The 13,371-nt window shown below is 26.2% G+C and overlaps 1 protein-coding gene across 2 annotated transcripts in view; it reads left to right on the plus strand.

Annotated features, from left to right (window-relative positions):
• Window positions 1-13,371, plus strand: part of LOC107455179 (tRNA (guanine(10)-N(2))-methyltransferase homolog) — a 28,193-nt gene that overhangs the window by 10,561 nt on the left and 4,261 nt on the right. For both annotated transcript variants that reach the window (XM_043050039.2, XM_043050040.2), the window contains exons 6-12: window positions 797-889; window positions 2,922-3,056; window positions 4,911-5,067; window positions 6,628-6,708; window positions 7,680-7,844; window positions 8,121-8,190; window positions 12,205-12,336. In XM_043050039.2, the coding sequence (XP_042905973.1) occupies window positions 797-889; window positions 2,922-3,056; window positions 4,911-5,067; window positions 6,628-6,708; window positions 7,680-7,844; window positions 8,121-8,190; window positions 12,205-12,336 (833 nt within the window). The remainder of the gene's footprint in view (window positions 1-796; window positions 890-2,921; window positions 3,057-4,910; window positions 5,068-6,627; window positions 6,709-7,679; window positions 7,845-8,120; window positions 8,191-12,204; window positions 12,337-13,371) is intronic.

The following is a 13,371-nucleotide window of genomic DNA, read 5'->3' on the forward strand; positions in this document are numbered from 1 at the left end:
AAATTTGACATACTGTAAGGAAATATCATTATTTGCTATTGCAACTCCTGAAAACTTAAAGTTGGAGAAATGAAAAAGAAATTGAGGAAATGAAATTAGAGTCCACTATAATGAACTACCAACTTTTCAGCTGTCCACTATAAGCATATAAAATAACGTCTAAATATGAGTTCAGAGGAGACCACTAAAAAAGTTAACAGCAACTGATAGTTTGCTATATCTCCAGTTCATTATAGTGGGATTCGACTGTATAATCATTTAATATACTCTCAATTCTGTTAATGCTGAATTAAGAATACCGAAAATTAATTTCTATCTTAAAAATAATATATACTATGTATTATAACTGATGTATTGCTATTTTGAAAATTTTGAAATGTATATTAGAACACATATCTGTATCCATTGTGATTTAAATTTTGCTTAAGATATAATAATAGAAAACCATAGAAATCCTTTTGCAAACTCTTCTGCCTTTCCAATGTTTTGAAATACTTAAGAAGGAGGATTTTTTTATTGCAAATTTTTATAGAAAAAAAAAAGGATATAAATGTGCATATATATAAAAAAAAGAAATGTTAATTAAGTTTTATATTTTATTGATCAACTAGTTACTAAAAATAAATAAAATTTATTAATCATCTATTATTTTTAAAAAATTTAAATTTTAGAGAATACTAATGAAACAAATTTATACAAAAACATCAAAATTTTGTTGATATGAACGTTGCTTCATTCTCATTTTGTGCTTTTGTGTTACTCATTTATTATATAGATTTTTTTTTATCTATTCTAGGCCCCATACTGTGATAAAAATGTATCTTTTAAGATTTCAGTGGAATCTTTCGGTAAGAAAATGTCCAAGGATTACAAAGTTCTTCGTATTGATGTAAGATTCAGTTTTAATGCTATCTTACAAGCTATTTAATGCTTCTATTACTTTCAAACATCTTGAACTTGCACATTTAACACTAGCTCAGTATGTATTCAAACGAATCTCAGAATGGATAGGTTTTCAATTATTTATTTTTAAAAATATTTTGGATATTTAAAAAGCTATTGATTTCTTTATGTAGCAGTTTTCTTTGTGATTTTGAAAAACAAATATTTTGAGGTGTATGATAATTGAAAAAAAAATTAAAACTGCATTTTTATAATTTTTTCTTTTTTAAATTGAAACTTTTATTTTTTTGTCATCTTGTTAAATATATCATTAATAAGATACTGTTTGTAAAATCATAATTACAATTCAACACATATTATTCTAAACTTATTAAATTAAACTGTATTTCTTAATTTTTTTTTCTTTCTTTGGCAGTTAAAGAAACAGTATTGGAGTTTTTTGTTTAATAGAGTTTTATTTGGACAGCTTGAAGACATAAATTTTTTTTTGAAATTTATAGCTCTTTTATTACCAATACATGCACAGTACTCTAGTTTATTAAACTAAACTCCAGTTATTAAACTAAAAAAATGTAAACCTTTAACTTCTTCTGAAAAAAAATTCATTCCAAGTTAGTTTAGTTTAATAACTTTTTGCATTTTGTGGTTTATTTGGTAGATAAAAATCTTTATTTCAATTACTTTATTTTAATGAATTTTTTTCAAAAGAAGATTTTAATCTACATCTTTTAAAATACTAATAAATGTGAATATTACTCTAGATCTTTTCTATCAATTTGGAATTTTTTCAGTTGTGTTGATTCTTTGGTAGATAAGAAGCTTTTCATTTGCTTTATTTGAATGAAATTTTATTAAATAAGGTTGAAGTTATTAATTCTCCCCCGCTAAATATCTAAAGCTTTTATAATTTTATTAGTATACACATTACTCTAGACCTACGAGGGTTATTTTTTTTTCAAGGTCCGATTGGTCGCTAAAGGAAAAGTTAGGGGAAAATCCGCTAGGTCTGTGTACAGACGTCTTTGCGCTGTGTCCGTAGCTGGCCAGGGGAAAGAATGGATTAGCGGTTGTCATTTTTGAATACGTATAGAGCACATAAACATGCTTTGAAAAATGGAGTCTCCCGCCAAATGTGAATTGCGTTCAGTCATTCGATTTCTGCATGCTGAAGGAAGCAATGCAGCTGAAATTCATAGATGAATGAGTAAAGTGTACGGAGAAACGTTCATGAGTGATAGCAATGTGCGGAAATGGTGCAGGATCTTTAATGCTGGACCCACAGATGTTCATGATGCAGGTTGCCAGGAAAGGAAGTCGGTGTCAACCGATGATCTTGTTCAGTCCGTGGATTCGCGGAAATCGTCGGTTCACAATTTCTAAGTTGAGTGAATTGATTCCGAAAATTTCTCAGTCAGCTCTGTATACCAATTTGAGTGAAATACTCGAGTACCGCAAACTATGCGCAAGATGGGTTCCCAAGATGCGGTCTGACCATCACAAAACTCAACAAATGGGCGTCGCATTAACCTTCCTTCAGCTCTACCATCATGACAGAGATGAGTTTTTGGACAAAATTGTCGCAGGAGATGAGACATGGGTCCATTACTAAACTGAAGAAACGTTGGCTTGGAGGACAAACTTTCGCCACAGACAACGAGCTGCAAACCAGCTTAAAGAATTTGCTGAAAACACAGGCGGCTGCTTTCTATGATGAAGGTATTGATAAATTGATACCATGTTATGACAAATGCATGAATCAGAACAGCGATTATGCAGAAAAGTAGCTTAATGTTGTATCACATTGTTCCATATAAAATTTTCTTGATTCTGACTGTCATTTTTTCTTAGCGACCAATCGGATCTTGAAAAAAAATAGCCCTTGTATTTAACCAAATTGAACTTTATAATTAGTTTCTTCAAATAATAAAGAATTTTATTTAAATTTAAATTTTTTATTTGTCTATTTTTAATGTAAAAGTTTTGTGAAATAATGTATTTCTTTATAAAATCTTTTGTAGGAATTAGAATTTCTGGAATTGGAAGGTCCCATAAAACTTAACAATCCGGATCATAGTTTTCTTTTTATGGAATATTATGGTACAGATAGAAATCATGCTCCTGAATTGCCTTATAGATTATTTTTTGGAAGATGGGTCAGTATATTTAATAATCAGTAAAATTTCGATTTGTATTTGTGTAAATAATTTTATTAAAGTTAACTTACATCTGATTGTTAATGCTAACATAAGTATGAATAATTATTAAGTTCATGTAAAAGTTATTTATGTGGGAAACTTATTATTTTTTTTATGATTTTTTAATTTTTTTTTCTTTTAATGTTTCCTATATTATTATTTTCCTCAAACATTATGTTTACATTTAAAAAACAGTTTTTTTCCCTGGGTTATATCTTAAATTATTATAGTCTATTCATCTTTAAAACAAATTAAGACCAGGTTTGAAAAATTTTCAGTTTTTTGAAAAATATATGTTTTTTTCTAAATTATTGTTTTTATGCTTGCATTGTAAAGAATCAGAGATCATTAATAAAATCATTTAAATTTAATTTGCCGACTGGTCCGAGACCTCTAAAACAGAAAAATCTTAAATTTGCAAGAAAATGATGTTCCATTAAAAATTGCTCTTTCTCTTAAATTATTGTGAATTATGTGCATGCATTATAAAGAACCACAGACTAATTAAATTTGATTAATATCACTCAAATTTAATTAGTCTGTGGTCTGAAGCATTCCAAAGCAGGATTTAGACTATGAGAGATAAAATTTTTTTGCGATTGCAGAAGCAACAATTAAATTTCAATAATCAAGCAAAAATATGCTAACAAAAAAGTCACTGTTCACTTTTATAAGCAGCTAAAAATGCAATATTTAAGTAATCGTGATCTAATATATTTTTAAACCATAAACATTTCAGCCAAATTAAATATCTGTAAAAAACAAATTAAAATAATCAGCTAAATAAGCTTTTTTTGTTTCTTTCCTTGTATGATATTTTTATTCACTGGTTCAGTTAAATTACGCACATAAAGTAGTTCTGTAATTGCTTTTTAAATTTGATTCGAATGTTTAAGCAAAATAATTAAAAGTAAATTGTATTTTAAAAAATGTTATCAAAAAATTTTATGTCATTGAAATATACTCTAAATGTTAAACATTGAGTGAACCATTTATGATGCATAAGCACCAGGTTCAATGGTCTTAAAGACAGGCAGCTATTTTTTTTTTTACTTTTAAAGTTTATTTTTTTTATACTGAATCAATGTGATATTTAATTGTTTTTTGTTACTATACATTATTTTTAGAGTATATATAAATCTTTTCTATTCTACAACTTATAACATATTTCTCAAGCTCTCTGAAATTTTTCATGTTTTAATTTTCAAAGGGGTCTTTTACTTTAATTCTAAGAATGTGAAAAAAAAAAAGTATAAGATTGCTTTTAAATTTTTTTTTAATGTTTCGTTAAAATTAATTCATAGTTTTAAAAAGTGATTTTTGTGCTTTGCCTTTCTACAGACACTTAATAGTTTTGAACATTAATATTTTAGTAGGTTTCGATTTGATTGTTTTTAAATTATAAAAATGTAGTTCTTTAACGTATGAAATTTTTTTAAAAGTTTGGTATTTTTATTGAATTCTGCATTTTTTATGACTTAATATGATATGTTTTTAATTTAAGATATTTTATTTTGTGAAACTAAACTATTTAGTAGTGGTTCCGTAAAGTATGGGAACTTTATTTAATGCAAGTTTTTTTTTATTGCAAAGGTTTAGTTTTTTTAATACTTTCTAAATGATATAGTATGTTTGAATTTTTAGTATACTTCTAATGGCTTAACACATAACTTTTTTATTATAATTTCTAACTGTGATTAGACGTTATTGAAAAAATATTTCCTAAAAATTTTTAAATGATGCTTAAGTAAAATATTGTATTTATATTTTTACACAGTTTTTTGTTTCTACATTTATTTTAATTAATTCTAGATAGCTGACGGTCAGAGGTCAGTGAGCCAAAAGATCAATTTAAAAACCAGAAAATTTATTGGTAATACTACAATGGATCCACTATTGTCATTAGTGATGGCAAATGTTGCATGTGTCAAGTCTGGGCATTTGATCTTGGATCCTTTTGTTGGAACTGGTATTTATTTTTAAATAATATGCTTTATGTACACAAAAGTTTTAACATTTAGAAAGATAATTCACAAATTTTATTTCAGGACGCAATTTTAAATAAGACTCATAATATTAGACTTACTATTTTTTTTCCAAAAGAAAAAGTTTTACTTTGTTATAAAATATATATTTATTTGTATTTAAATTGAAGTAAGTATAAATTTAAGTTTCATTTAACACTTATTTTTCACACTTTCTAAATTTAGTTTTCTGGGTAATAAATACAAAAAAAAAAAAATTATTTTTCCTTCTATTAATTTTTTAAAAATATCCTAAATTGTGTAGAAAGGTTTAGCAGATATTCTAATAAGAGCCAAGTGTCAAGAAACAAAATCATAAATTTCATTTATAACTTTCACAGCTTCATACTTTTACACCAAAATTTTTTTTCCATACCAATGAACATTCAAGTTTTATTTATTTTGTAGCGCTATGAATGTTTGATTTAAAATTCTTTGTAATAAACCAGTTTCATTTCACATCATGTAAAATTTTAACTTAATCAAAGAATATTAATAGATTTCACAGATTTATGTCATACAGTCGAACCCCGCTATAGTGAACGCGGCTTATAGTGAACTCCCGGATATAGTGAACGAAATGCTCGGTCCCGTGCCTTGCTATACACGTATAATGTTATTTTTAGTGGATATAGTGAACCAAAAAAGTGAGGAAGTTGGATATAATGAACTTTTTTATGTCTTTGACTGATTCCCCCCCCCATTTTCTTTGTAATAATTTTGAAATTTCTGCTTCAAAATAAATACATACACCGATTTTTAAAATCATCTATAGAAACTACTTTTATGTGCTCAAATGGCAGGTTAGACAGGTTTAAAAAGAAATAACAGAAATTCAGGAAAAATTATCTGAGAGTCGGGAAGTGTTTCCATATCTGATGTTGAAGATTGCTCATCAGCTAAAGATTACTAATTTTTATTTGTGCGCAAGACGAAGAGTGATGAAAAATAACGCATTTTTTGTTGCTACATAAAATTTTTCAGTCATTTATATGAATATAGTGTGATAAAAGGGAGGAGTTTGGGAACCATTAGTGAAATTGCCTGCGTAACGGATATAGTGAGCTTCCGGTTATAGTGAACCGAAATTTCGATTCCTTGAAGGTTCACTATAGCGGGGTTTGAATGTATATTAAAAATGTGCACAAGTTAATGTTTTCTGTTGAAATATTAACTATTTTGTATCTGTGGCATAATGTCCAACTGTATATTAATTTTTCCGACTTGTTGACTGCTGCTCAGGAGAAGCTGACTGCTCATTACGTTCAAGGGGAATTTTAAATAATTAGACACACTTGTTAAAAAGGGCTATCGGATCAGCATTCAGCCTACTTAATTTCAATGTTAGTCATTGTATGCAAAGAAAACCCACCATACTGAGTTGGTTTTAATATGAAAGGTTTTAAAATATTAAAGCTGTTTTATTAGACATCTTATTAAAGCATTTTGTGTCTTTATTTAAACAACAAATGATTTATTTATTATAATGATTTTCTCATTTTCAGGGGGTCTCTTAGTCTCTGCTGCTCATTTTGGTGGATATGTTGTTGGAACAGATATTGATTTTTTGATGCTTCACGGGAAAGGTCTGTTGGTATTTTGATTTTATTTTTTTTAATATAAATCAGTAGTCAAGTCTAAGGAAATCAGGGTTGCCGCAGGCGACTAAAATGCGACTATTTTCTGCCTGAGTTGACCATGGTAACTTTTTTTGCCTGAAAAGGCTAACAAAGCAAATATTTTCAAGAAAAGGAAACTATTGAGAGACTTTGTACTTATAGCGATGTTTTTTAGTATTAATGGGGTTGACAACCTGTGTCCCCCAAGAGCTTAAAGACAATGAATTTTTTTTTCCTTAAAAATTTTTGAATTTCAAGTTTGAATCATCACGTTTTAATGCGCTCAATTTGCATAGATTCCAGTGTAAGTCGATTTTGTTTATTGATTGCCTTTTCAATGGTTATTGCTGCAAAAATCTCCTTGATTTAAAGAAAAATTTTTTTTTTTAATACGATATTACAATGTATGAATTTTGAATTACAGTAATCAATTTTTGCGATATATTTGCTTGATCAATTAGTGATAAAAAAATTTAAAAGTTAAGACTAAGTATGTCCTTTTTAATCAAAATTCAATTGTTGAACAAAAGAAAACCTTCTTTATGGTGATAAAAACATGTCAAAACTCATCAGTATCATAAAATATGCCTGTTCATGATATGCTATTTCAGTATTTTTTTTCTAATTGAGTAACATAGATAATTTGTTGTGTTATTAATTAAAAATAATTTTTAAAATGACTTTGAATTTCTACCATTGTATTTTCTATTAGAGATTGTCAAAAATTTCAACTGTACTATTTGCAATTTATTGACGTATATTAACATTTCTTATTTGATTAAAAAAGATTTTAAAATGAGAAAAATATAAATATGTTTATAACTAATAGTTTTATAAATCACATATTTTCTAATTGAATATTTTATTTCTTAAATAAATTATATCAAACTTTTTTTTTAAAACTTGAAATAAATAAAAAAATTCCACTTTTTTTATAGCTAAACCATCCAGATTAAATCAAAAGAAGAGAGATCCAGATGAAAGTATTTATGCCAACATGAAGCAATACGGTTACGAGTCACAGTATTTAGATGTAATTGTTTCAGATACATCCCTTCCGATGTGGCGAACAGCCTCTTTATTTGATGCAATTATAACAGATCGTAAGTAGAAGCTTTAAATGCATGTATTGCTCTAAGGTTGTTCTGTTGTCTTAAGAAATAATGTATTTTCTGCAAATAATATGCCATTTTCATTACTGTTGTGAGGTTATAACAGTTATTCCTGACTTCTAGGTTAAGTTTCGTTACTTATTAACCTAATAATAGAAATGTAATTTTTTTTTGAGTGAGGCATAACATAGTTGTATGCCATGCCAAGATTACTTGTATCAGTTACTTATGTCTTCTAAACATTACTAAAAATTTAAACTTTTGCAGCTCCTTATGGAATTAGAGAATCTACTGAAAGAATAGGTACTGAAAAGGATTATAAAATTCCCGATCATCTGTAAGTATTTTTCTTTAACAATCTGAAAAACTTGCTATGTATACACATATAGATGTAAAATACCTGGGTATTTATCAATTTTATTGAAAATTCAATGGTTTTTTTTTTATATACAAAATTATGTATATTTTAGACAATTAAGATTTGCTTACATTTTTAATACTTAATTCATCCTTTACTGTGAAAAAAAATTCATTCAACTGAACATATAAATTATTAAAAACCATTATTTTTTTAAAATTATCTTTATTTGAGCTCAGTTATGGTTTAATTTTCTTTAAAGTCAAATTTCTAATCATAATTCCCAGTATTTGTAGTTTTAAAAGTAACATCTAAATAAGGAAAGCTTTGGCGAAAGGAATTTTTGAAATGCAAAGATTTATTCGAGTTTTATGTAATTTATTTTAAAAAGTTTATCATACAAAAGTTTTTCTGCATATGAATAGTACATAATTCTTTTTTTGATCCATATTTAATTGTGATGTTATATCTTTCTGTATAATAATGTCCAATGTGTTAAATTTGCTGTAAAATTTTTTGAGTTTTTATTCATTATTACAAATGAATTAAGAAATATAGATTAATATTAGCATGGTTTTTGAAGGCGTATAAAATATTTGCTAGCTTGAATATTTTAGTATTTTTGTATTCTAAAATTAAATTAAGTAGGGAAGCTTCTTTCTATATGAGAAAAAACTGCTCTGGGGAAGAAACAAATTGTATGTTAAAATTATAGAGTAACTCTCAGCAAGGATTTATGTATTTTATTTCCTTTATTAAATATTTTTTGTTAGGTATATAACACAAATATCATCGATTGTTCTCAAAGGAAAAAAAAAACAAATATTTTCATAAATTAAAAGTAATAAACTTTAGACATATGAAATGAAAATGCATATAACAAAATCATGCAAACAAATAATTATTGATATAAATTTTATTTGCATTAAATATTTTTCACTCCTAGTTGGTATATGTATAGAATAATAGATTTATCATTCATAAAGTTTATCTTCCTTAGTATTTTTTTATGTAAAATAAATGAATGAATAAAATTATTATACTAAACTATAAACAGTTGAGGTACATGTTCATAGTTTTTTCTCTTATATTTAAATCAATATTTGTATTTACAAACTTATCTCTAAAAATTTAAGAAAAATTTCACATTATTATTTTAATTTGAATAAATTTAAATATTTTAAATGTATTTAAAAGCATGGAACAATATTAGAATGGCACAACTAAGAACAATATTGATAATAAATCTATATAACTGGGTTATATGCTTTTATATAGAATAGAAAATAACACTTTAAAAGATAAGACTGCCTTTGTTTAGATGTCTGAATTGTCTTGCATTTTAATGATAAAGCAGTGTTAACTCATAGTTGGAAAAATAACTCAATATCATAATTAAATTCATTATTTCTTTTGACTAAAATGAAATTTCACAAGTATAACTAATTTTTAAAAATAAAATTATTTTTATTACTTTGATAAAATAGAATCAACTCAGAAAAAAAAAACTATCTTAATAAAATATTAAAGGTTTTTAAACCAATTACATTTTCTTAAAAAATACAAATATGGTTTAAATAAAAGAGTTTTGTGAATAAATTTCTTTTAAAATTTAAACATGAAATTTGTAGTTTTAGTTTATCTCTCATATTAAATTTTTAAATTCAATATAAATTAAAAAAAAAACAGTTTAAAACTTAGTTTCAACTAACTTTATACATTTTAAACTATCTGAGCTCATTTAAAATATCTTCTATTTTATCGCAGTGCATTGGAAAATTATTTCTTTAAAAATTTGCAACCTGAAACTTAAATGATTTAATATAAATTCCTACTTTATATTACACACTACAAACTTTTTTGCATTACTTTCTTAATGCAAGAATGTAGCTTCTCCAGTAGGTAATAGTTTTTGATACATTTTTTGCGGAACTGATGAGGGGTGCTGGGGTGGGAGCTTATTGTGACCTCCCAAACATTTTCGCTATTTAGCAAATCTTGCTCCACCATTTGGCATTTTTATGAAGATTCATTTTCCCCTTTTATTTAGAAAACACAAATAAAATTATTACATATTTATTTGACTTTTTTGATGAAAAAAAAGTTCTGTTCAAACCGTCAATTTCGTAATTCTTATAATGAAGAAACTTATTCATTAATACATAAAAAATTTTTATGAATGAAAGACTGAGTAAACAATACAAAGGAAAATGCTAAATTTTTAGAATACTTTTGATTGTCTCTGTATATTTAAAAAAAATATTGCCTCCGTTACCTCTGATTCAGAAAATCATTACCATATTCTCAGTGCCATAAGTAGAAAAAAATGCTAGAGGAACACTATGAGCTCTTGTACATTTTTTAGAAATGATAACAATTCATTCAGATATAAAATTGATGCAGTTATTAGATGAGTTATTTTTCATCAAATTCAAAGATTTTTTTTTCTCGCATGTCATACAGTTTAGCAAAAACTATTACTAGGGGTATTATTATTTATAGCTAGAATGTCTGATGTTCAACAATTTGTCTAACTTTGTAATTTATTTCGAGTGATTAAAATGTAAAACTCTGAGGATTGGTAAGCAATAAAAAGCAGAGAGGGTAACCTTTAAAAAAAAAATATTAAAATAAACAAAAAATATCAATGTGAAAAACTTAACTATTAAATAAATGTAAAAAGGATAAAAGAAGGAGAAGCACTCTGGGAAAAATATTGCTTTAGCATTTTTGAGGGCTAGTGAGCAATGTTGAGCAGAAAGCAGAGCCCTCTGTTGATTATAAAAGAAAGCATAATGAACTTTCTGACGATATAAACTATGCATTCATTAAATTGGTAGGAGACTTTTTCAAATTCCTTCGATGTTACGAGAGAGAAAAAAAAGATAAATTTTAATTCAAACAGTGAATTATCAAAAGTAATTTTAAAATAATCATTTTTATTTCATATGATCCTATGCAGGTTTTATTTTATTTATTGTTTGGAAAAATATGGCAAAAAGTCACGATTTCTATGTTTGTACCTACTTCATTATTCACTTTTTAAATTCATAGCTGCCAACTGTTCAAAATTTTTCGGATTTGTACCTAATTTTTAAATCTAATCTAAAAATCTGATATTTTTATAAAAAATCAGAATTTTCATAAAATTTTTGATTTTAAACCAATCCCTTGTTCTGATCGCCACCAGCACGCATCCTGTGATTATTGTGCTAAAGTAATTTTTAGTAGCTTTTTATTGGAAAATAGTATTCCAACAGCTGTTGCTAATTATTTCACTAAATTATTATTTTTTGAAATTTTTTTTTTGTAATATTTAAACACTTGCATCAGAAATATTTGTTTATGATGTAGATTATTATTTACCTGTGTTTTATAATTTGGAGATAAATAATTATATATTAATAGGTAATGTTTGTTTTTAATCTATTATACCGGTATTTCTAATTATAAAATATTAATATTATAAGTTTCCCACTAAAGATAGTGTTTATAGTTTTGTTTTACTAATTTAAATATATGTCAATGTTGTGATTTAATAGTTAATTTTTTGTCTTACTCTTGTAATTAGTGCGTATAATTTTGTTGCATATCGTGTTCCTAATTTTTGATTCCTAAGGTTGGCAGCTATGTAAATTTAATAAATAAATAATTTTTAAATAAGTTCAGCAAATGTTATGTTTATAATAATTTTTTTTATTCCATTCTTAAAATTTTTATCCACTGTATAGCTATATTTTCATTTTAAAGCACAAATCCTTGCTTTTTTAATTTGTATTCGATATTCGACGAGATTTGTCATTACCTATTTTATTTATTGACTACAATAAAAATAAAACAAGGTCTAACATAAAACATTTATTCCAGATGTTTTGTGTTAATAAAGTTTGTAATGAGTTCACTTATTTAATAAATAATTCATTTGACATATCTAATGCATATATTAATCATCTTTGAAAAAGTAAAATTTTTTTCTTTTTAATTTATGCTCAGGGCAATGAACCATATTCCGTCCAAAGTTTCATATAGTTTGCAAGATATTATAGAGGATCTACTTGACTTCAGCTCAGTATATCTGAAACTTCATGGGCGGTTGGTGTATTGGATGCCATCATTTAATGAAGAGTAAGATACTAGTAGTTCATATTTTATACTTAAAGAAAAGTTTTAGTTTTTTATTCCAAATTTAAAGTCTTTTTCCCATGTTATGTTAATTAAAACATTTAATATATTTTTATCATTCAGCATAATTATTGAGAGCATGTAGATCTGGAAATTGTTTTTATCACAGTAGAGTCCCGATTATCCGAGTTAATGGGGACCGCAACAAACTCGGATAACTGAAAAACTCGGTTAAAGCGAAGAGTATAAAAATGGAAAGAAAAAGAGAAGGTATATATGTAATATATTTAAGAAATACGAAATGTATACGAGTATACCACATACAATTCATATTATAATTAAAAAGCTTACTTAAAAACATTTAAAAAGTATACTTTACGAGAATTAAATAGTTTTTACTTAAAAAAAGTCCTTAATAGTTTTTCGTTCTACGTAACTTTGACGCTTTTCTGTAGTAATGTTTCGCCTTTTTTAGGGATAACAGGAAGGCTGATGTCGCCTTTTTTTGTTGTTCTATATATTCAATAGTACATTCGATAGCTTTTAGTCCAATTGTATGAGAGATTTTTATATGTTGATTTTAATAATCACTGTCTTCATCATCTTCGCTGGTTTCATTATCATTATTGACGATATTAACGATGACTTCATCAGACCAAGTGGTTGGATTTTGTTTTTCTGAGTGTTTGGAAGATAAAATTCAGATTTATTTTTCAGAGGTTTTTTTAAAAATAAACTAGAACAAAAAAAATCCTTGAAATATTTGATAGCTCGGTTAAAGCGGAAACTCGGATAATCGTGACTCTACTGTATTTGTTTTTGGAGGAATGTTTCAAATGCTCCTTTACATTATGCTTAGTTAATTTATATATATGTTACCGTTAAAGTATGAAATCTGTTATTTTATAGAATACCTAGTTATTCCATGAAATAACTGATCATGTCCGTTAAAGCTTAAAACTCTCTTGTATTTCATGGTTTAACTAGTTATTTCATAGAATAACGATCTGGGATTTAAAATCTATACAGGGATTTAAA

The sequence above is a fragment of the Parasteatoda tepidariorum genome, chromosome 6, assembly GCF_043381705.1.
Source record: "Parasteatoda tepidariorum isolate YZ-2023 chromosome 6, CAS_Ptep_4.0, whole genome shotgun sequence".
Classification (NCBI taxonomy): Eukaryota; Metazoa; Arthropoda; class Arachnida; order Araneae; family Theridiidae; genus Parasteatoda; species Parasteatoda tepidariorum.